Here is a 24,021-nt window from a genome sequence, read left to right as displayed (position 1 = left end):
ACATAAATACATCCCTCTTGGTTTGTTAATTCTTTCCTTATTCTAATAGAGAAAATTTAACATATACAACTAAAATAATAAATTTAATTAATTTATTAATTTACATAGATAAAATTATCTTTTTATCAAATGATAGATTAAAATTTTTTTATCTTGAAAATAAATAGATCATAACCATCCATATTTTCTCTAATATATAATAATATGCTTTTAAAAAAAAAAATCTAAACTTGATATTAGATGAATATCTTGTATATTTACATAAAATGGACATAGTTATGAATTTAGACATTATGTAATAATAAAAATTTATAATATTATTATATTTTATTTTAAAATTTTTTATCGAAAATATCTTTGTGACGTGTATAAGGTATATTATGTTGTTATAAGACGGACATAGTCATCTCATCTCGTATAAAAATATAATATAATATAATATTTTAATATATAAAATATTATATAATATCATCATCGTGTTATTATATTATGTAATATATTATTATATTATAAAGTAAAAGAATCTAAATCCATCTAGATAAGATAGATGAAAATTAAATTAAAATTTTTTGCATGTATATTCTTCTAAAGATTCAAATTTACATGAATACCCTCATAGAATTACTTTTTATATATACCCTTATAAATTTTTTTTTTGCATATCTATCCATAAGAATATTTTAGTCATTTAAATTTTAAATCGTTATTTTTTTGATGGTATTAAATGATGTGGGTATATATGCAAAAAAAAAGAAGGATATACATGCAAAATAAATATTTTATGAGAGTATACATATAAATATCAATTTTGAAAGAATATTCACGTAAATTTGAATGTTTAGGAGGATATACATGCAAAAAATTTGAAAAAAATATCGTGAAAAGTTCAGAGCTCGACACATGGTGCACTGGGAGAGCTCCGAACTCCCCTTTAATGTATAGGGAAGATATATCCAATCATCACCCAGTGTACAAGTTCATCAAAGAAGATCATCAATCAATTGGATAAGAACAAATGAATATGACACATACCAAGCATTATTCAAAATGAGATCAAGCAATCCACATGATCCACATCATTTGAGGCAAAAAGGAGGCACGTATCATATGCAAAGTCTATAACAAAGGCAACCCATAATTTACTTTGGAATATTTAGAATTCCAAGAAGAAATTGCATAAACAAACTCGCCAAAGAGATAAACTCATGGAGTCCAAAAAAAAAAAACAACAACCTAAAATGATGACGATATTTTCAGTAGAAAAAAGAGGGCTGGGGTGACTACTGCAAATGTTCTGAAATATAGTTGCTTTACATTCTCTTTGAGGATTTTGCAGCTATTGAATTTAGCTAATACATAATGTATGCTTAAACAGTACTTTTAATCATTTTGTTTTTTTTTACATTAAGTTCTTTTGCAAGCATAGTAACATTTTATTAGAACCTTCACATATTCAGGCACGTCTGATGATTGAGCCAGGGAATTTGAAATAAGAGTGAAAATCTGTGGAGGAGGTTATGACCATAAAGAAGCAATGGGGGATTTCTAGAGATGTTTCTTGCAAGCTGAATGATGGATATAACTGAGGATTGGGAAATAGAAAGAACCAAGAATCAATTCAAGAGAAGATGTATCTGGTCAACAACTAAGAACTTTTTAGAGGATTTGGGTAAAAGATGGCCTGCTTTGAGTAAGGGTGAGGGCAAGGACTTGAATGCCGCCAGACAGGGCCGTCCTGATTTTTCCTGGAAACGGGATGTCATAGGTATGCCATCCTGGTCCATTCCCTTACATCTCATCCTGACACTTTGGATGGTGCCCAGTCCCCCACCGTCCTATTCTTGTTTAAAACCTTGGGTGAAGTGATTTTGGGTTCTTGACTGAAATGTAGATGATTGGGTGTGCACTGAGTAGGTCATGATGGATGGAATTAAGAGTTATGGCATAAATGAAGAGAATCTCTCTCTCTCTCTCTCTCTCTCTCTCTCTCTCTCTCTCTATATATATATATATATATATATATATATATATATATATATATATATATATATATATGTGGGGATTAGGGTTAGAATTGAGCCGGATCCTATCCCAGCTCGAGCCCAGCTCGAAATAATTTTTTAGACTTCGAGCCGAGGTTAGGTCCATTTGTTTAAAAAAAAATACAAGCCTGAGAAAGGCCCGAGCCCAATCGTCCTGGCCCGCGTCCAATCTTGCTTCAGGCTCTTCATGCCCAACCACCGCACCCGGCACCACTCGCATCTCTTCCACCCGTCCGCAGCCCCTCTGCCCACGGCTCCTCCATCTCGATCCCCCTCCCTTGACCCCCCTACCCCGGCATCCATGGACACGTCTCACTCGTCAACGGTGATGCGGAAGCCGTGAAGGATGACGTGAACAGTGCCGCGGAGGGACATCAAGACTATGACGATCTTGGGGCATTTCAGCTCATCGGTGAGGTGCTTCCAAAAGGATTTAACAGCAGAATGCTGGTCCTTGGCCTTGATCTGGCGATGGTGGTGGTACGTGAGGGGATCGGAGAAGGAGGTAGGACTTCTTAGAGGCGGAAATGAGAGAGGGGAGGTCGTTGAGGTTGTCCATAAGGTCCCAGGTGTTGATGACGGCAATGGGTGAGGCAGAGGCAGCAATGAGCTGGGGATCGGGGCCGTCTAGGATTTTGAGGGAGCGGTGGATGGTGGAGGTGAGGGAGATTAAATGGATAGACTAAAGACAAGGGAGAGAGATGGAAACCTGAAGAGAAGAGGAGGCGGAGGAGCGGGACGGGAAGGTGGTGCCATCGAGGAGCACCACCTAACCTGCCTCCCTTGCGAGAGTGGCAATGACCTCGTTGATGTCTGTCTGCATCCGAAGGTTGTAGTTTCCGTGCCGTTGGAGCTCGGATAGGATCCTCACAATGATTGGCCACCGGTGCCACTCCCTAAGCTTCGTCTTTTTCTTTTCCTCCTTCGGCCGCAGTCGCCTCATCACCCCCCTTTGCATTATCCACTCCCCCCACCGCTGCTGTCGCTGATTCCCTCTGGTTGCTCGAAGTAGCGTGGGGGTCCGGATCGAACTTTGGGTCAAGTTTCGAACCTCGGCTCGGACGTCAAAAGTCTGTTGGAGTCGGATCCGAAAGCAAAATGGGCCTATTTTTTGGGCTCGAGTCCGATCTGAATGATTTCGAATCGAGCCCGAAGCTGGCCCAATCCGATGGGTCTCTGATCGGCCCGAGCCCACTTTCAATCTTAGTGGAGATTTTATTGCAAATAGAGAATTGCTGAAGCTCCGGCGAGGAGAAAAAAATTTTAGTCATCGTGTGAAAGGTAAATGCTACATGTTTGACACCTGCCACGCGATATTGTAATATGATCTTGTTTTGATGCTTAGAGGAACTTAGCACAAGGGTGTTTATGAAACTTATCATTTTCTTGTTTGTACATGAATTTGGTCACGTCTATTGATGTGCTAATGTGGAAGACACTGCATCTAGAGCAACATGGGGTGGTTGCACATGGGATTACTTTGCCTTCTCCATTCTTTACATCCACCTTTCGCCATCAGTTTATTCTTTCGAATTTAAGTTACCGCTTAAAAGAATTGGAAAAAAAAAAGGCTCTGCTGGTTCGGTTTTATATGAAATGAGCTTATTTTTTACAGTTTTTATATGAGTAAAATGTTATCTTTATTTAACCTTATTATATATGCAGCAACCCAATGATGAGGACCCCTTGAATCATGACGCCGCCATGGTACGTTTTTCCCGTCTTTTCTCCCTTTTGGGATTTGATTTCGTTTCCTCGGGTCGAACTCGGGCTTATAGGGATTTTGGAGACCCCATGCGGATGGGCATGATTTTGGGTAATCTTTGATGGTTCGGGGACAAAAAGATTTCATCTTTGCTTCTTTACACAGCGTTTCTTGATGTTCTATCTTACCTTTTCTTTCTTTACACAGGCTGCAAAGCTTCTCGCCAACTTGGTAGTTATGGGTTCTGGGATATTGGGAAGAGCTGTTTTATAAGCACATCGCAAGGCACTAAAATGTAAGTTTAGTGCCATATATTATCATTTTTTTTATTGTGAGTTCATCTTTAATTATTTTATCTGGGTAATCTTTTTTATTACAATTTTTGTATGGATTGTATGCTTGGATTAAGAATTGTTTATGTATTTTCTCGTCTTTCATATCACTTTTCTATGATCACTCTAATATTGGGCCCAAAGATGATCAAAATGGAGGCTTTTTAAAAATCCTCAATTATGGGGTATATGCAGAGCCATGAACATCCATTCGAACTAGGTTGACATTTCTTAAGATAATGCATTGTTGGAGGCATTGCTGTTATTACAGTTTGGCTGCAAAAGATGTCTATTCCCTTTAGCCTGTACAAGAAATTAGAGACTTATGAAGTCCTCTTGAACATTTCTTTGCAAGGATGTGTTCTTGAATCGGAGGTCTACGGGCAACAAAGTTGTAGTATGATAAGTACATAATAGTTGGATGGTGTTAACATGACGGTCAATAACCTAGTGCTGAAATCTTTGTCTGTTTATTTTTTGTTATTTCTTTAGATGAATTTGTACAATTCCAAATCATCAAGATTTAACATTAATTTGTCAGGGAAATCAAACCTGAAAATGAATTATATGAGCATCAATATTAAGTATTTACTCCATTATGTGTATTTATGTATGTTTTTGTATACGAAAGTGTTTGTCTATCAGTACAATGTGGAATGATGCATTATATGTAGATACAGTATAGGACAGACTATTGCTCTATGTGCATGTGTTCACTTGCAGGGGAATAGATGGATTCAGCTCTCCTTTTAGTGGAGACCTGGTTTATGTGCATGTATTCTCTCATGGAATAGGACAAACTTTTCACTTTCAGGGCAAAATAAATGGATAAATCTATCTATAGGATGATCTTGTATTTGTTAGGATTTGACGTTTCGAGATTCGGTCCATATTAAGTCCATAATGAGGTCTGCGACGAAAAAGAGAGTCCAACGAACCCAAAATCACCTAAAACAGAGTCTAGATGAAGGTGATACGTTCGATTGAAGTTGGCACGAAGTTCGAAGCGATGGAGGACCGATGGCCATTGGCGGTGGGCCGTCGGACCGGACGATCCACGACCGGATGCATGGACCACATGCATGTTTTCCATGCATTTCTTGCGGTCTACCGTGGATCGATGGGCGTTTCCTATGCGTTTCTCGCGGTCCACCATGGACCGATGGGCGTTTCTTCTGTATTTCTCGAGGTCCATGGATTATTCTATGGAACGGTGCACGATTGGACGGCTTGAGGAGTTTGCGGTCGTGATCCAAAAGTCCTGGGTGGTTTTATGGGTACTATAGGAGACCCTATCCTAGTTTATCACGGTTTTAAGCCTTTATAAGGCTCTGTTCCGTGAACAGAGAGCTTAGGTGGTGGCGTGGTTTCATCAGTTGCGAAAAATCCAGAACCCAGTGAGAGAGCAGACGCGGTGCTGAGAGGAGCAGGAGCAGAGCTCTTGAACAGCAGACAGCAGTCACTTCAGGGGTTTAAGGGATCCTCTTAGAGAGAGAATTTTTGTGAGGGAGAATTTTTTGTGAGGAAAAGATTTGGTGTACGAAAGTTGAGGGTGTGATCTTCTCTTGTAATATTTTTTTTTCTCGTAGTAAAATTTGCATGCCCCATGGAGACGAGCACTTTTTTGGCTGATCCATGTATTTGATTATTTCTGTTTATTTCTTCTTTCTTCCTGCTATAACGTGCGGTGTCGAAAAGGTCTGGGAGGTGGTTCCTGATCAGATATCCACCTATAAGTGGTATCAGAGCAAGACGATACAAGGATGCAAATTGTAGTAGTGGTGAGCAAGACTGAAGATGGAGAAGACAGGATCAATCAAGATGGAGATCAATAAATTTGATGGAAAGAGCAATTTCTTCTTGTGGTAGATAAGGGTGAAGGACGTGCTCATCTAGCAAGGGTTGATCGATGCTCTCTTGTGCGAGGAGAAGCCGACCACCATGGAGGTGCAGGATTGGAGACGGCTACAGATGCAGGTGGTGAGTACCATCCGCATGTACCTAGCAGATAAGATGGTAATCCATGTGCTTGGCGAGACTTTCCTGATGGTGCTATGGTCGAAGCTCGAGGAGTTGTACATGACAAAATCTCTTACCGACACTCTCTTCCTCTGGAGGCAGTTCTATCAACTGTGGATAACTGAGGGACAGAGTGTGCAGGAACATCTCAGCCACTTTCAGAAGATCTTCACTGACCTCCTTAGTGTTGACGAGAATGTTGAGGAGAAAACCAGGGCACTGGTCTTGCTAGCATCGCTTCCTCTTTGTATGAGTTCTTGATGACTACTCTTCTAGTGGGGAATAGCACCATCAAAATGGAAGAGATCACCGTGATGATTCTTCAAAATGAAGTTCTTAAAAGGGAGAATCCAGCTTTGAGCTCAAGTGACGGCAGCTCAGCTTTGATGATTTTTGGAGGAGCAGAAGGTGGTAGACAGAGCGACAGGAGATCACGACGAGGGCGGTCTAAGTCTAGGACGAGGGACTTGAGCAAGATCAGGTGTTACTAGTGTGACGAGTTTGGGCATCTAGCCAAAGATTGCTCTCAACTCAAAGATCGGACGAGGGCTACTGCAGTGAAGACCAGTAGCGATTCAGAGGGAGATGTCCTGAAAATATCTGACGAGATATCTACTTCTTTTCAGTAGTGGATTTTAGATTCTGCATGCACCTATCATGTATGTTGTAGAGAGGAGCAGTTTGACTTCATGGAGAGCAGTGAGGGCACTGTTTATCTATCGGATGGATCGAGCTGTGCGATCAGAGATATTGGGACGGTTAGTTGGAGGACACATGATGGTGCAGTGAGGAGATTGGAGAAGGTCCGATACATACCCGATTTCAGGCAGAATCTTATCTCACTGAGCAGACTGGATTCGAGAGGCTACAGGACAGTAGGTGGTGGAGGAATCCTGAAGGTGTTGCATGGCGATAGAATTATTCTGAAGAGGAAGAAGAGAATGAGAGGACATTACTACCTGGCAGAGAATCCAGTGCGAGGTGGAGCTTTAGGAGCTAAGAGGAGTCCAGAGCAAGGTAGAGCTCTAGGTGGAGGTGGATTGAGCACGAGATGCGAGACTAGAGAGGATGAAAGGCGATATCGCAAGGTGAGATTTTTATTGCCACAGGATGATACTTCGAGCAGGTCTCGGGTCATGAGGAGCACAGCATACCATGGCGATGGGATCGAGCAGCCTGACTCGACTCCCATGTCTGCCCATCCATGATCAACCGACGATTGTCCTAGGGCATGGGGGCGAGGAGATCCAGAAGCTCTCAGAGTTAGGAGGAGGTCGAATATCGAGTCGAGGTAAAAATTGTGAAGATTTGATGCCTTGAGATTCGGTCCACGTTGAGCCTACAGCGAGGTTCGTGATAAAAAATGAAGTCCAGCGAACCCAAGATCATCCGAAACGGAGTCCGGGTGAAGGAGATACATTTAATTGAAGTTGGCACGAAGTTCAGAGCAGCAGAGGATCGGCGATGGCTGACGGCGGGCTGGTGGATCGAGCGATCCACGGTCGGGCGCGTGGACCACATGGGCGTTTCCCATGCATTTCTCGTGGTCCACCATGGACCGATGAGCATTTCTTATGCATTTCTCGCGGTCTACGGATTATTCTGTGGACCGATGCGCGATCGGACGGCCTGGAGAGTTTGCGGTCGTGATCCAAAGATCCTGGGTGGTTTTCTGGGTACTGGAGGAGACCCTATCCTAGTTTATCACGGTTTTAAGCCTTTATAAGGCTCTGTTCCGTGAACTGAGAGCTTAGGTGGTGGCGTAGTTTCATCAGCTACGGAAAACCCAGAACCCAGCGAGATAACAGACGCGGTGCTGAGAGGAGCAGGAGCAGGGCTCCTGAACAGCGGACAACGGTCGCTTCAGGGGTTCAAGGGGTCCTCATAGAGGGAGAGCTTTTGTGAGGGAGAACTTCATGTGAGGGAAAGATTAGGTATACAAGGGTTGAAGGTGTGATCTCCTCTTGTAATATTTTTCTTTTCTCATAGTGAAGTTTGTATGCTCTGTGGAGATGAGTCATTTTTTGACTGATCCACGTATTTGATTATTTCTATTTTTTTTTCTTCCTGCTGCAACGTATGATATCAAAAAAATCCTGAGAGATGGTGTCCTAGCCAGACATTCACCTACAGTATTCCTTAAACTTCTGAGACTTAAAAATGGTCTAACCATAAGTAGATTGGTATATTACCATGTTAAAAATTTTCAAGTTCAAAGCTTGATGGAAATGAGAAGATATCCTCTAGTAAGACATTTATTGGGGAAAGCTAATCTTAGTGCATCAAACATATTTCTGAGAAGTGAGAAAAATATGAACAGAATATGTGATATATCATAATTTTAGTTATCATATGACATTTTCAGAGTTCACATTTGTTCTTGAGGAAACTTCTTCTGTACCATTCTGAACCATTATTTTGACACACATTTAAATAGAGGAAGATTTTGAAAAGTATTGTCTGCATAAATGATGTCGTTGATTTTATCAAGGATTTGGTGAAAAAGGGCTCGCACTCATGGGCAATCGATAGAATGTAGCATTTTCTAAAGTAAATCGACACTTTATGCAAGCACAAGTCAGAGACACATTCATGTGTCTCTGACTTGTTTTGCATGAGAAAACACTGGCATGTTTGGATGCTGGTTGATCTTAGCAGCCTGATAAGATCTTCTGGTGGAGGCTTCTATTTTAAAAAATATGTTGGAAACTTGTAGGAGAAATAGATCATGTGCTAGGAGTAACTAATCCCTTTAGGAATGATCAAATTCTTTTCTAATATGATTTATGTTATCACTAAAAAACAGAGATTAGTGCCCCTTCCAGTTGCCTGGTCTCTTTCTTCCACCTGGCCTCCAACTCATTTTCAAACTAAAATCCTCCAGAGGCCAGAAGATCTTATCAGGCCAATAGGATCTTCCAGCATTCAAACTTCATTTGGCAGACTGTCTTCTTTGTAGTTTCATTGTGATCAACATTCACTTTCCTTTTCTTTTGTTGCTATATATTAGGTTATCATATATAAAATTTGCATGATGAGCTGAGATGTATAGATTCCTCTCTATCTTTATAACATATTAGATGCATGCCTTCATTTATGCTATGCTTGCTTTTTTTTGCTTTTTTTTTTCCTTTCTTTTTGCAGATGCAAATAAAACTGGTGTTGCACATGAAGCTGTACAAAATATACGCAGAGCTAGTAAAGCCATGACTGAACAGGAAGCTAGGCGCAGATATTAGGAATCAGTGAGCAGTCAACCTGGGAATAGATTGTGGAGGTTGGGTTTCCTATTCACGTGTGCAGTGCATGATTGTTGCAGTTCGTGGCTGAGTGTTTGCATTTGTTATTCTCCAAAAAATCCTGAATCTATTCATGCAATATAAATATGATGGTTTTCCCTAAATGCATTTAATCATTTTCCTATGTTGAATTTATTGGGAAGCATCAAGTGAGTCTGACCGCACACTTGATGAATCTTCCTGATCCGAGTCTGCTCATGCTTAATACTCTGAAGTCTGAACAAATGAAGTTAATTAACTCGCAATTTCTGAATAATTCATACCCAGCTCACACTTATAATTTACCCCCTTCAACATCACAATGATTTTAGAATATTAGGTTGTTGTGGTTGCTGATTCTGAAACAAAGTTTCTTATCACCTCATCCCTGACATATTTCCAGATGATATCATATTTTGGTATGTGAATCTGAGTAGTATGTTTTGCCAACGGTGCAGAAGTATGATATCTCGTTTGAGAGGATGCCAAACATGGAAGCTTTTACCTGCAGTCAAAGGTTCACCGGGCCAAGGAATGTTTAGAAGCTGTATACCAACAGAAGGGCGATGGAAGACTTTGAAGACCGCTAACTTCGCCTTCGTCTCCATGCAGATGTTTCTGCAGTTAATTTGTACAATCTTATATTCATTATATCTACCGAGTTATGAAGGTGTTGGGAAATGTGTTTTTGATTTGGATGTCATTTTTCTTTCACTAGGAATGCAATGTTTTACCTTTTTTCTCTTTACTTTTGTTTTATATTATCATCTTAAGTCCTATATATAGAAACTTCAGTCTTTGAGGAACTTTTTCCCCTATGCTGACAGCTTGCATTAATCATATCCAAACTGCAAATTTCTCTGCACTTCACACTCCTTTTAGAGGTAAATACCTTAACGAGGTTTATCTGCTTATCCGTGGAGTTTGAATGGCTTGCATGTTTTAATATATAGTCACCAAAAAACTTCTCCAGTTGCATCCCATTGCAACATGAGGGTGCTCATCTTTTGCTGACTTCTGTACAAAGAAATTTCTCATGCTGTGTGGCAACTAGGTAGGTCCTTGTTTAGCCAGGGCCGGTTCTGACATTTTTTTAGACCTAGGGCTAAATGAAAAAATGGGACCTTCTCTATTAAAAATTAACATACTTTAAATATTAATTATCATTAAAAAATTAATCTACGTGCAATAATTTTCTATAGATATATTCGTTAAGCAGTGTATAAAACTCATCATTAACCTATTTAATTATTTTTCTTGTTATAATATTGTAAAAAGATATCTTTGCACCCTATTGGAACATTAATACAAGATCTAGGCCTGGGGCCTGGGGCGGTCGCCCAGTTTGACCTGCCCCAGGGCCGGCCCTGTGTTTAGCATCTCGTGGTCCAAAAAATCGAATTTTTTCTGCTATAGCATGACTAGGAGTATTCCATTGTCCAGATGAGTTTGATGCAAGGTCCCATGGAGATTCATATTATCTGTTCCTTGCAATGAGTACGGACTCCAATCTGCAACGGGCTGAGGTTCAGATGGGCATCATTCTTTAGTGGTTTCCAATCCATTCAACTTTATATGGAGCAGTATTTCCTAACTCATCTTCTCATGTTATCCTGCTATAATCTTATATATATTGTCGGATGTTATATCTAATGCGGTTGAATCTTGTGACCGTACCATGGTTTGGAACTCTCAAGGAAGACCTCATGGAAGCTCAAGTTCCTTGACATTGTAATCGAGTGTGAATCGCCAACCCAAAAACTTCCCTAACAGGGAATGTTTCCATTGGCTTTATGCCTTCTCAATTTCCTTGAAGAAAATCACCACCTCTGTGAATCTCTTGCTGGAGAGCTATTTCCTCATTGGTGACTGCCGGCTTGCTGCATCCTCTACGATGGATAAAGGTCGATAGAGATCCATCCTCAGGACCATCAATTGATGCCACCTCCATTCTTAACCATTCTATGTTTAAAGAACTTGAACATATCATTTCTTAGAAGAGAATTAAACGCATAGGAAAACATGAAAAATAAGTACGAGCCTTCCTACTAGCATCTTGATGCCCAGGCAGATGCAGGCAACTTGGATTCAAGCTAGATGCATGGCATTTGAGGTTCTAGCTTAAGGGCATTCAAGTTGCTTCAGATTGCTCTATTGCTCCTTCTGATCTAGAAAACACTGAATTGCCAATCCACCGTGGATCGAGGGAGAAATAAGCGTAGTACTTTACCAACTAGTAATGTCTCTCAGCGTTGTTGACAGTTGAGATATGAAACCTCTAACCAAATAAATGTTGGGTTGGGTCTCTCCTACGTGGAGAATGGCCCAAAGTTTATATGGGTCAAAATCCATATTGATGACTCATTTTTATTTTACTCCAAAAAAATTCTAGTATTTAAAAAAGGTAATTTTGAAGAGCCCACATAGAAAAAGAGGTTTTGAAGATCAGAAACATTAGACGGCAAAAAGAGAGATCGTTCCTTTTTCAGATTTATTTGTGTAGCCTTCGCAAAAGTGGTCGTCCGAAATTCGTTCACCGTTGGATCAAACTGAAATTTGGTCTGCACATTCTCGATACCTGGTTCTTCAATCTGGACGGTGAAGATCGAAATTAGAGTCCTTTTTCTTTGATTTCTGCTTGTCGTTTTCTTCAGAATTCTTCTATTTTCTAGTAATATCTTCTCAACTTCACTTGTTGCATCATTAGATGTTTGTGGGTGCTAAGAATATTGATTCTTGATGATTTATTGTGTTGAGAAGTTGATGTATGCCTCTGGTTGTTGATAACTAGAGAGAAATCTTGTGTATTCTCATTATTTGATTATAGTGGAAGTTGTGGGTGTCGGGCCGTGGTTTTTACTCCTCATATTGAGGAGGTTTTCCACGTAAATCTTGGTGTTTCTGTGTTTGATTTGTTCGCTGCATCTTTCACATATTTTGCTTGGTTTCTCTACTTGTTAAATTTCCATCAAAAGTGGTATCAGAGCTAGGTTCGTTGATTCGTTGTCCTGTGTCGAACAATGGAAGTTAATTCAAGTAGAATGATCAATTTGAATGGATCTAATTATGCTGTTTGGAAATCAAAAATGGAGGATGTTCTTTATGTGAAAGGATACCACTTACCTGTGTTTGCTTCTGAAAAACCTGTTGATAAAACTGATGAAGAGTGGAACTTGATACATAGACAAGTATGTAGATACATCAGACAGTAGGTTGAGGATAATGTATTGAACCACATTATTGGAGAGACACATGCACGAACTTTGTGGACTAAGCTTGAGCAGTTATATGCAGGGAGGACTGAAAATAATAAGCTGTATTTAATCAAGCAGATGATGGCTTTGAAATACAGAGATAATACCCCCATGACAGATCATCTGAACACCTTTCAGGGAATCATAAATCAACTAGCTGCTATGGGTATTAGATTTGATGAGGAAGTGCGGGGCTTATGGCTTCTTGGTATACTACCGGACTCATGGGAGACGTTTAGAACGTCGTTATCTAACTCAGCTCCTAATGGTGTGATCACAATGGATATGGCTAAAAGTAGTGTTTTGAATGAAGAGATGAGAAGAAAGTCACAATATTCCTCTTCACAGCCAGATGTTCTAGTTGCTGAGACCAGGGGGAGAAGTAAGAGCCGTGGGCCGAAGAATAAAGAAGGTAGCAGAAGCAAGTCCAGAAATAAGTTTGCAAATATTGAGTGCTATCATTGCGGTAAGAAAGGGCACATCAAAAGATTTTGCAGACAGTTAAAGCGAGAGAACAAAAATAATAATAAAAAAAATAAATAAAAATGATAACAACAATGAAGGACGAGTTGCCACCACTACCGAAGATTTTCTTCTTGTTTATGACAGTGATATTGTCAACCTAGCATATGACGAAACTAGTTGGGTGATTGATAGTGGTGCTTCGACACATATTACTTCTCGAAAGGAGTTCTTTACATCTTACACGGCCGGTGACTTTGGGGTTGTGAAGATGGGTAATGACGGTGTTGCTAAAGTTGTTGGCATTGGAGATATTTGCTTAGAGACAAACAATGGTACCAAATTAGTTCTCAAGCATGTGAAGCATGTTCCAGACATCCGTTTGAATTTGATTTCAGCAAGTAAATTGGATGATGATGGTTTTTGTAATATTTTCTCCAATGGCCAGTGGAAACTCACCAAAGGTGCTATGGTTGTGGCTAGAGGCAAGAAGTCTTCCACTTTATATTTGTTGCACGCAAGGCTCTCCAAAGATGTTAATGTAGTAGAGAATATGAGTGAAACAGAGTTGTGGCATCAAAGACTTAGTCATATGAGTGAGAAGGAAATGGCTTTATTGGTCAAGAAGAATCTATTATCTGGTATGATGAGTTCACATTTGCAGAAGTGTGCTCACTGCTTAGCAGGAAAATAGAATAGAGTGTCTTTCAAGTCACATCCTTCTTCTAGACAGCAGAACATACTTGACTTGGTGCATTCTGACTTGTGCGGTCCTATGAAGACAAGTACACTTGGTGGTTCACTTTACTTTGCTACTTTCATTGATGACCATTCAAGAAAGTTGTGGGCTTATACTTTAAAGCATAAAAATCAAGTGTTAGATGTCTTCAAATAGTTTCAAGCTTCAGTTAAGAGAGAGATAGGAAAAAAGTTGAAATGTATCCATACAGATAATGGGGGTGAATATTCAGGGCCATTTGATGAATATTGCAAACAGCAAGGTATTCGGCATCAGAAAATACCACCAAAGACACCACAGTTGAATGGGTTGGTTGAGAGAATGAACAGAATATTGATGAAAGAGTCAGATGTTTGCTTTCACAAGCAAAGTTACCTAGATCCTTTTGGGGAGAAGCTTTAAACACTGTTGTTCATGTATTAAATCTCTCACCATGTGTTCCTTTGCAGTTTGATGTACCCAACAGAGTTTGGACAGGCAAGGATATTTTTTATAATCATTTGCGGGTCTTTGGATGCAAGGTATTTGTGCATATTCCCAAAGATGAGAGATCCAAGCTCGATGTGAAGACAAAACAGTGTATTTTTGTGGGTTATGGTCAGGATGAGTTTGGTTATAGGTTTTATGATCCTATTGGCAAGAAACTTATTAGAAGTCGTGATGCTGTGTTTATAGAGAACCAGACAATACAGGATATTGACAAGACTGAGAAATCAGTGCCTCAATACACTGATAATTTGATTGATTTGGAGATAGTCCCTTCCACACCAGTCCTTGAACAAAATGCAGATGAGCCTGTAAACAATAAGACAAATGATAATGATCATTATCAGCCAGCAGTGATAGAAACCTCTCCAACAATGCCACTCAGAAAATCTACTAGAATACGACAGCCGTCTACTAGGTATTCCACTGATGAATATGTCTTATTGACTGATGGAGGAGAATCTGAGAGTTTTGAAGAGGCTGTAGATAGTGAGCAGAAAGAGGAGTGGATTGAGGCCATGCAAGATGAAATGAATTCCTTGCATGAGAATAATACATATAGGCTAGTGAAATTGCCTAAAGACAAGAAGGCTCTAAAAAATAAGTGGGTTTATAGAGTTAAACACGAAGAACATAACTCTCATCCACGATACAAAGCCAGATTGGTGGTTAAAGGATTCAGTCAGAGAAAAGAAATTAATTTTGAAGAAATATTTTCTCCTGTTGTGAAAATGTCATCTATTCGGATTGTTCTTGGCTTGGCTGCTAGTCTTGATTTGGAGATTGAGCAAATGGATGTAAAAACTGCTTTTCTCCATGGTGATTTGGAGGAGGAGATCTACATGGAACAGCCTGAGGGTTTTAGAGTAAAAGGAAAAGAAGATTTTGTATGCAAGTTGAACAAAAGTCTTTATGGTTTGAAGCAAGCACCCAAACAATGGTACAAAAAATTTGAGTCAGTTATGGGGGAGCAAGGCTACACAAAAACTACCACTGATCATTGTGTTTTTGTGCAAAAATTTTCTGATGCTGATTTTATTATTCTTTTACTCTATGTTGATGACATGTTAATTGTTGGTAGGAATGCTTCTAGAATTGATGGCCTGAAAAAACAGTTGTGCAAGTTCTTTGCCATGAAAGACTTAGGGCCTGCTAAGTAAATTCTTGGCATGAGGATCACTAGAGAAAGAACTACAAAGAAACTGTATTTATCACAAGAAAAATACATTGAAAAGGTTCTTCAAAGATTCAAAATGGATAAAGCCAAAGCGGTTAGCTCTCCTTTCTCTATTGCTACTAGATTGAGTAGTAAACAAAGTCCTTCTACTGATGAAGAAAAAGAAGACATGCAAAGTGTGCCTTATAGTTCAGCAGTAGGTAGTTTGATGTATGCAATGGTATGTACGAGGCCAGACATAGCTCATGCAGTTGGCATGGTAAGCCTTTTTCTTTCAAATCCAGGGAGAGACCATTGGAATGCGGTGAAGTGGATTATGAGATATTTGCGGGGTACTTCTAGTCTGAGTCTTTGTTTTGGAAGTGAGAAACCTGTGTTAGTTGGTTACACAAATGCAGACATGGCTGGAGATGTTGATTCTCCCAAGTCTACCTCAAGCTACTTGATCACTTTTTCAGGAACAGCTGTGGCTTGGCAATCAAGATTGCAAAAATGTGTTACACTTTCTACCACAGAGGCAGAGTTTATTGCAGCTACTGAAGCTTGCAAGGGGTTGCTATGGATGAAGAAATTTTTTCAGGAACTAGGCTTCAAGCAAGATCGATATGTCCTATTCTGTGATAGTCAAAGTGCTATTCACCTTGCTAAGAACTCTAGTTTTCACTCGAGATCGAAACATATTGATGTGAGGTACCATTAGATTAGAGATGTATTGAATGCTAAGTTGTTACTACTTGAGAGAGTATCCACTGATCATAATGGTTCGGATATGTTGACAAAGGCATTACCATCAGAGAAGATCAAAGCTTGTCGTCATATTGCTGGGATGACGACTCTCTCCACATAGTCGAGAGGGGGAGATTTGTTGGGTTGGGTCTCTCCTATGTGGAGAATGGCCCAAAGCCTATATGGGTCAAAATCCATATTGATGACTCATTTTTATTTTGCTCCAAAAGAAATCCTAGTATTTAAAAAAGGTAATTTTGGAGAGCATCCACATAGAAAAAGAGGTTTTGAAGATCAGAAACATTAGACGACAAAAAGAGAGATCGTTCCTTTTTCAGATTTATTTGTGCAGCCTTCGCAAAAGTGGTCGCTGGAAATTCGTTCACCGTTGGATCAAATTGAAATTTGGTCTGCACATTTTTGACACCTGGTTCTTCAATCTGGACGGTGGAGATCGAAATTGGAGTCCTTTTTCTTTGGTTTCTGCTTGCCGTTTTCTTCAGAATTCTTTTATTTTCTGGTAATATCTTCTCAACTTCACTTGTTTCATCATTAGATGTTTGTGGCTGCCAAGAATATTGATTCTTGATGATTTATTGTGCTGAGAAATTGATGTATGCCTCTGGTTGTTGATAACTAGAGAGGAATCTTGTGTATTCCCATTATTTGATTATAGTGGAAGTTGTAGGTGTCGGGCCGTGGTTTTTACTCTTCATATTGAGGAGGTTTTCTACGTAAATCTTGATGTTTCTGTGTTTGATTTGTTCATATGAAAGCCAGAAGGCACACGTTGATGACCGAGAAGCTCTTGCACATCCCTACGGGTTGTGGAGTCTGATCTCAGAACACACGCATACCTGCACGCAAGCACAGATATCACAAAACACACGTGCATGTGCTTGCAATGCATACGCGTGCACCCGCATGCGCTCGCAATGCATATGCGTGCATGCGCATCCACACATACATGCACGTGCATCAACACACGTGCATATGCTCGCAATGCATACGCACGCACCCGCATGCGCAACCATGCAGACATGCATGTGCACACACGCTGGAAGCATGCATGCATTCAATTTTCTTAAATCCCTACTCTATACGATTTCGCCGCTATTTTACACCTATATATATATATATTTATATGGCTTTGGAATCACAGTTTCTGATCATTCTCAAGCCTACACGACTACCTATGGTGTCACCTTTTTCTAAGTTTGTTGTGACATTGCTTTTTTTTTTTTCCAGGATACGTGTCTGCTTGTTTGTTCTTCCTGGGCTATGATGTAATTATATACATACTTTTGTCATAATCCTTACTTGTAACGCAGTCTTCAGACTTCTTCTACCAAAAAAAAAAAAAAAAAGAAAAAAGAAAAAAAAGACATGCTCTTACCTCTACAGCCATTTTGGACTTTCTCATGATCAAGCTACCATGGTTGAAGATCCTCTGTGCTGTGCGACACAAATCCAAGATGCCAACTTGGATTGAGCTAAATCGTGCTAAAGCCTTTGTTTGATCTAATGGATCAATCTATAAGTTTTGCTTAAAAAAAATTATGCAATAAGCCATATTTGCAAAGGTCTATATATATGCCAAAAGCTTGCAACCTTATCACGTATTCTACTCCTCTGATCATTAATCATGATTCATATGGTTAGCTAATCTAAACACATGGAACTTCCACTTCGTATCTTCAACCATGGTATGCTTAAAATATTCCATCTTTCCAAGAAATTCCATGTTGGCTAATTCTGTTGAAGCGCTGTTTCCCTCGTTTGGACAACGCCTAACAAGTCACCCTTTGATTCTTGGATTCAAAGTTTCAAACCATGTGGTAGAAGACGAAAGAAAATTCCAAACCGTAACATACTGTGCACCAGGAAATGGTAGATATATCTCCTTGGAAAATGAAATCCCACGCCTTTGTCTGGGTAGAGATTCGCCGGCCACTACCTGACCCTGGAACCCTTTGAATGCGTTGATAACTTATGCTGACTTCCAAAATGGAATCTTTCTACTGTTCAACTTATGCTGGTGGAATGTGACGTAGCTTAAGACACAATGATGTAGACCACCAAATTTTACCACCTGAATTAGGCAAGGAATTCAGCATCATTTCTTTTGGGACATGCTTTCTGAAGTCAAGATTTTTCTTTCCCACACTAGTGTAACTTTCCTGAGTGCATTCCTTCTTTTTCTCTGAAAGGGAAATAGATCCTTATCTTTACAGGCTTATTCATACTCTTGAATAGCATGATGATGCTTCTTCGTAGACTGATCAACATTCGCACTAATGTAAATGTTTTACATGATCCGAGTACCGGCTTATTGAAAGAACAAGTGGCTACAATGACCATTATTTCTTTTACTCGGTAATTAAGATTACATTATTTTAAGTTGTCTCCAGTATCGGTTAATCTGAATCCATCAAGACGCACGTCAGATTGCAAATATCAGAAGTGAATAACTTTATCCTCTTCATAATTTACAAAATAAAAAGGCTTAATTTCCTTAACCAATCAGATTCAGTCATATAGATTTCTTCAATTCTTGTTCGATATTCTTCCTGAAGTCTCTTTGCAGATCCTGATTGCTAACTTTTATACCTCAAAGATTAAATTTTCTTCTGATTCTTGTACTGAAGAACGGAGAACACTGCAAACCAAGTAGGTAATTATGTTCTATATCATGTAGATAATATTAGTTTTGATAGAGTTGAAATGGCATCGTAGAAATTGCTTATGATCTTGTTAAACATTTACTTTTAACCTGTCATTTATATCATTATTGTAATAAACTCCCAGTCTTTGAGTTGATTACATTCCTTTTTGCTCAACATCATCATATTAGTTAGCGACTTTCAATTGAGTGAACTCTGTAATTTTAAAATGGCAAAGTAAACCTAAACATGGTCCCTTTCTATCATAGCTAAACCATTCTAACCTCTTTCATATGCAGCAGATATCAATAGACAAATGCCGAAAGAACAACAATGCATTAGTAAAGAATGGCTGGCACTTGGCTTCAGACCAGATCAAAAAACTTATAGAAGTCAGCAAAATGTCAGCTATTAACTATTTCAGAGAATGGTCTCTGCTCTGTAATTCTAAAGGAAGCAGGAGTATTGAGAGAATCAGCAAAATGCTCAAGAACAGCAAGCTTGTGCAGTTTTGCCCACCAGTGTCTGCCTGTCTGTCTCTCTCTCTTCTTTTTGTTGTTGATCAGATGTCTTCTGTTTTTCTCTCTCGTTCCTTCTTTCAATTGGTTATTCAACACGATACCAGAGCCTAGGTTTGCTGGAGGTCATGATTTCGAATCCGTCAATGTTAATTATTTACATGCATAGGCTGGCCACACGTAAAGCAGGGGTTGTTGTGCTTGATATACACCATTGACCCTTTCCCTACCAGCTTAATGGTTCTTCAACACGGTATGGTTTTGGTTCTGGCTTAATTTCATTTTTTCTTTCCCCCCTCCTTTGCTGCTTAATTTGTACCTTGAATTATTTTGTTTTATTTTAATAAACAATTGGGAGTTTCTTTTGATCTCCGTCATTTGCTTTCAAAGGAATGTGAACAAAACCTAGTGCAGGAGATACTTTCCATAATAAATCTTCTTTTCAATTGTATGCAGTTTTTTATTATCATGAGATTACCTAAGTTGACTAACGGTTTCAGAGCATTGGATCTGTCATGTAAACTTTGTGGAACACGAAACAATAGGATTTTGCAGTTCAACCCCCTTAAGACGACAATAAAGAAATCTATCCTCACATGGAAGAACCAACTTAATTATAATTGCTAAAAGTTTATTCTCCTGCAATATGGAAATGTTCTATGACACAAGGAAACAATATATCTAGCAAAATATTCTCCGGCCATACTCTGACGATGGAACCCAAGTAGATGACTCTATAAATTTCTACGACCGATATCCTTGCAAATCTTCATTAGGTGGAATCTTATATATTGGATATCCACTCGTACCAATGCATAGTTGTTTGAATTGACTCAAATACTTAAGAACAGGCAGTGCCAAGAATGTAAAAATAAAAATAAACAGCATATAAACCATCTCTATCCATTAACAAGTCGCCTCATTGTCTGCCCCATCAGCACATAGCCTCAGCAGGAAGGTTTGACAAAGTCATGATCATATTCTATGATAAGTTTCATAATCAGAAGATTAGAATCATTTACTTGATACCATATTTAGATTGTGGTGCATTTCAAAAACATAGTCTTGGTTAGGTACCTCCACAGTTAACTATTAAATAATATTGCTGCATTTCAGATGTTGTGGGAGCAACCTTATCTCCCACATCAGGACAAAAAACTGGCCCAAGCAATACAAAATCTGCTATAGATTATGTTTTGGTGCAAATTAAGATTTTTCTTTTTTCAGAAAACGCCAATTAAAATGTTAGACAAAAACATGTCAACAAGCCGCTTCTTGAGTTTTTTACTTTAAAAAACAAAAAATTGCTATAAATAAAATTAAATTTAATAGATACGAGTGAATTAGATTGTTATCACCAATGCAAAGCTGCAACTGTTGTATCCAAACCATTTTCAATTTGTTGTAATACCTAACTTTTAATGCACGAGTTTTTATGTCATGACCATCACCGTATGCATGCACTAAATTTTTGTGAATTCTAATGAAGGCCGGATGGCTGTTTTTGCCACCCTTTCTATCAAAAAAAAAAAAAAAAAAGAAAATCTCTGCATGCATGCAGGCATACAAGTATTTGGTTTAATGGAAACATATGATCGAGCTAGATTTGAGATATCTAACAATTTTGTTCTTAATTAGGAGGACTAGAGCAAAATGTTTGATTCAAATGCAAGCACTGTTATTAGTATACAAGAAAAAAAAGTGCCCCTGAAAGAATTTTAAATCTGCAAACAGATAGTATCTACTGTTCATAAGTATCGAAATATGAGAAACTCCCTGATCATTCCTCAATTAATCTTTGTAGCAAGATTAGATGAGAAAGAGATCTTTCTCGCAAACTTGGCTCTTAGAGTTTATAGCAGAGAGATTCATTCTCCTCATCTACAATAAAGGTGAGTCACTATTTACAAATAAAATTATGAACATCTGAAAAAAAAAAAACAGTGAAGAAATCAAAAATATGTCCAACTGATTCATCGATGCTTTTGACAAATGAAAGCAGTGATAGTGTATGAGACAGGCATAATCTTTATTTGAAATATCAACATTATCCGGGATAGAAATAACCAAAAAACTAAATGGATTAGCATACCAATGAAACATTGTACAATTATATAATAATTACTGTAGACGGAGGCTGGAAACATTTGGCCAGCTACAAACTGCATCCAAGTGAGTGATGGGTGACCGTACGCAGTGCCATGCAGAGACTGTTGTTAGATGCCGGTCTTGCCATCCTAAAGATATTGCCTGCCCTTCATCTCTCCCAAGAATTCGAAACCCACGGACACCATCATGCTCTATGGTTGACAGGTGACTCTTAATCTTCAGGAGAAGCTTTGCTTGGCCCACAGACCTTGAACTCAACTTTATTTCTTCGAACCCGAAGCTCTCCATCTTTCCCTTCCATGTATCCAACCTCTCAAACTTCAGATGCTTTTCCTCTTCCTTCTCCTCTTCAGTCATGGCAATCTTGATCTCTCTACCCAGATGGTTCTTCTCAATTTTTAGCCTCTCAGTGCTTTCAGCAGGAAGGCAGTCATTCAGCGAATCGAACATGGCTGCATAATAATGTAAAGACTCCATAAATCTTGATAAGAAGGTACATGGTCTTTGGCCACCTTCTTTCTCTACGACGATCACCAGAGATGGATTCAATGAGTAGAGACCCATCAATACATCAGATATCTCAGAAGAGCTCCTCAAGTTTTGCAGGTAAAAAACCAAGTTTACGACGAGAGTCGCATTCTTTTCGATCTTAAAATCACTACGTGCTGAACCTCTCAGCAGCCCTTCAAATTTCATTTGCAAGTTATCACAGCCTTTTGTGAAGTTGACAAGCCTCATTTCAGTTTCTCTGAGTTCCTCGATGCTTCCACCGATTCCAGTAATTCAAGAGAGATAGGCTTGCTTCTTGTGGCTTTATCAGAAAGTGATTGGATTAAAGAAGGCCACTGGAATCCATACGACACATCAAAATCTATCACATGCAAGCTTCTTCCATTATGCTCCTCCTCCTCCTCGAACGCCTCCATTATTGCTTGGTTGGCGGTGAAATGAGCAAATTGGTAGAAAGGAGAAGCCTTGTAGAGTTCAGTGAAGGCCAAGAACTCTTCTTCTGGTGCAGGCTGGGCCATGATTGTTTGGTAGAAAGGAGAGCTCTTTGTTAGAAGCCTAGCAGCCAAGCCATCGGCAAAGTAGGCTGCAACCCGTTGGATTGGATCCCACTCGTCGAGACGTGCTGGTACAATTCATGCAAGGCGTTGATGGCTGAGCTCATGTTGTTTGCGTCAACCGCGGTGGCAGACGCGAGAAGCATATGAATCAATTGCAGGCCCTCTCCATCCTCCAACCCATTCCTTCTGGGACTAATCTTAACATCCTCTCCCTCCTTTGAAGCAACCCGAAGAACTTTCTCTCTAGGACGTCGTGCGTTAAGGCACCGCAAGAGATAACGTTAGTTTCATCTCTTCTCTTCCTCTTCTTCGTAGTGCTCGAACACCAAGTGCTACTAATACCCAAGTTTAGACTCAGCATCTCTTCTCCAGTATCTTCTTGCATTCTCTCGATCTCTCTCGGAGTTAAGAGATGCACGTGCACAAAAGGAGAGAGGGTGTAAGAGTTAGCAACGAGAGGGGAGATCGAGTAGGGAAGACAAGGGGTAGGAGTCAGAATATAAGTTCACGAAAAATTCTTTTGTGCCACCAGATGAGAAAGAGAACAATGGAAAAGGGAGAGAGGGAGGACTTGGTTTTGCCTCCTCCGGGCATTTACAAAGTTTCTTTTGAATGAACGGCATCTTCTTGCCTTGGTATTTTTTATTCTTGGATTTGGATCGATGTTCCTCATGGATTCTAAGGTTAAGACGGTGGGTGGTGTTTTCTTCTCCGTGTTTTGTTCTAACTTTTTTTTTTTCGGCCTGTGGTTTTGCTTTATAATAGTAGTGGGTTTAATTTGTTGGGGATTGAGAGAAGTGGTTGGAATGAGAATGGCTCAAAAGATGCCATGAGGCAGTCGACAAGGAACAAAGGTGGTGGGAAAGGAAAGAGCTGGGAATCATCAGTTGTCTCCACACGACTTGTCGCCTTGTCCTTCTTTCTAGAAGCAATCCCTACCGCGTCAACCGATTCTCTTATCTTGTATTATTATGACCTCCTTTTGTTCCAACTTCTTCAACAACCATCTTTTCCTCCCTGAGAGTTCGTTAGATGATAGCAGTGGGAGGTCACGGCGAGAAGGCATATTCCGTTGCATGGGCCAAATCCCTGTCCACAAAGGTATCCCTGTGTGTGTGCATATATATATATATATATATATATATATATATATATATACATGCATACATATATTTTTTTAATACAAAATACATGCAAGTTCAGATCGACATATATATATTTGAAACGCAAGTTCAGATCAACACATGCTTTAGTTACATGTTTAGGCAAAAAAGAGTTTGAAACCATGGCTTTGTTTGCTCTTATTAGTCCTGAATCATCGGACGTGGCCCATCATGGAGTTTGGAACAGAGGCTTTGGTTATTACAAAAAACTAGCTTAGAATTCCGTACGATATACGATATATATTTATTTTTTAATAATATTTTTATCAATTAAAATTTTA

The 24,021-nt window shown here is 39.3% G+C and overlaps 1 protein-coding gene and 1 pseudogene across 1 annotated transcript; one reads left to right on the top strand and one right to left on the bottom strand.

Moving 5' to 3' along the window:
- Window positions 1–3,960: 3,960 nt before the first annotated feature.
- LOC105051914 (mitochondrial import inner membrane translocase subunit PAM16 like 2-like) lies at window positions 3,961–10,191 on the top strand (annotated as a pseudogene).
- Window positions 10,192–21,399: 11,208 nt separating this feature from the next.
- Window positions 21,400–23,661, bottom strand: LOC105051915 (GRAS family protein RAM1). The gene is given in 4 exon segments (XM_010932558.4): window positions 21,400–22,295; window positions 22,298–22,624; window positions 22,627–22,770; window positions 22,773–23,661. Coding segments are annotated over 4 exon segments (1,434 nt in total). The 5' UTR covers window positions 22,963–23,661; the 3' UTR covers window positions 21,400–21,522.
- Between the last annotated feature and the right edge of the window lie 360 nt (window positions 23,662–24,021).

Source organism: Elaeis guineensis, chromosome 9 (assembly GCF_000442705.2).
Source record: "Elaeis guineensis isolate ETL-2024a chromosome 9, EG11, whole genome shotgun sequence".
NCBI lineage: Eukaryota > Viridiplantae > Streptophyta > Magnoliopsida > Arecales > Arecaceae > Elaeis > Elaeis guineensis.
Note: the sequence above shows the minus strand (reverse complement) of the source record. Positions and strands in the feature narration are given on the sequence as shown.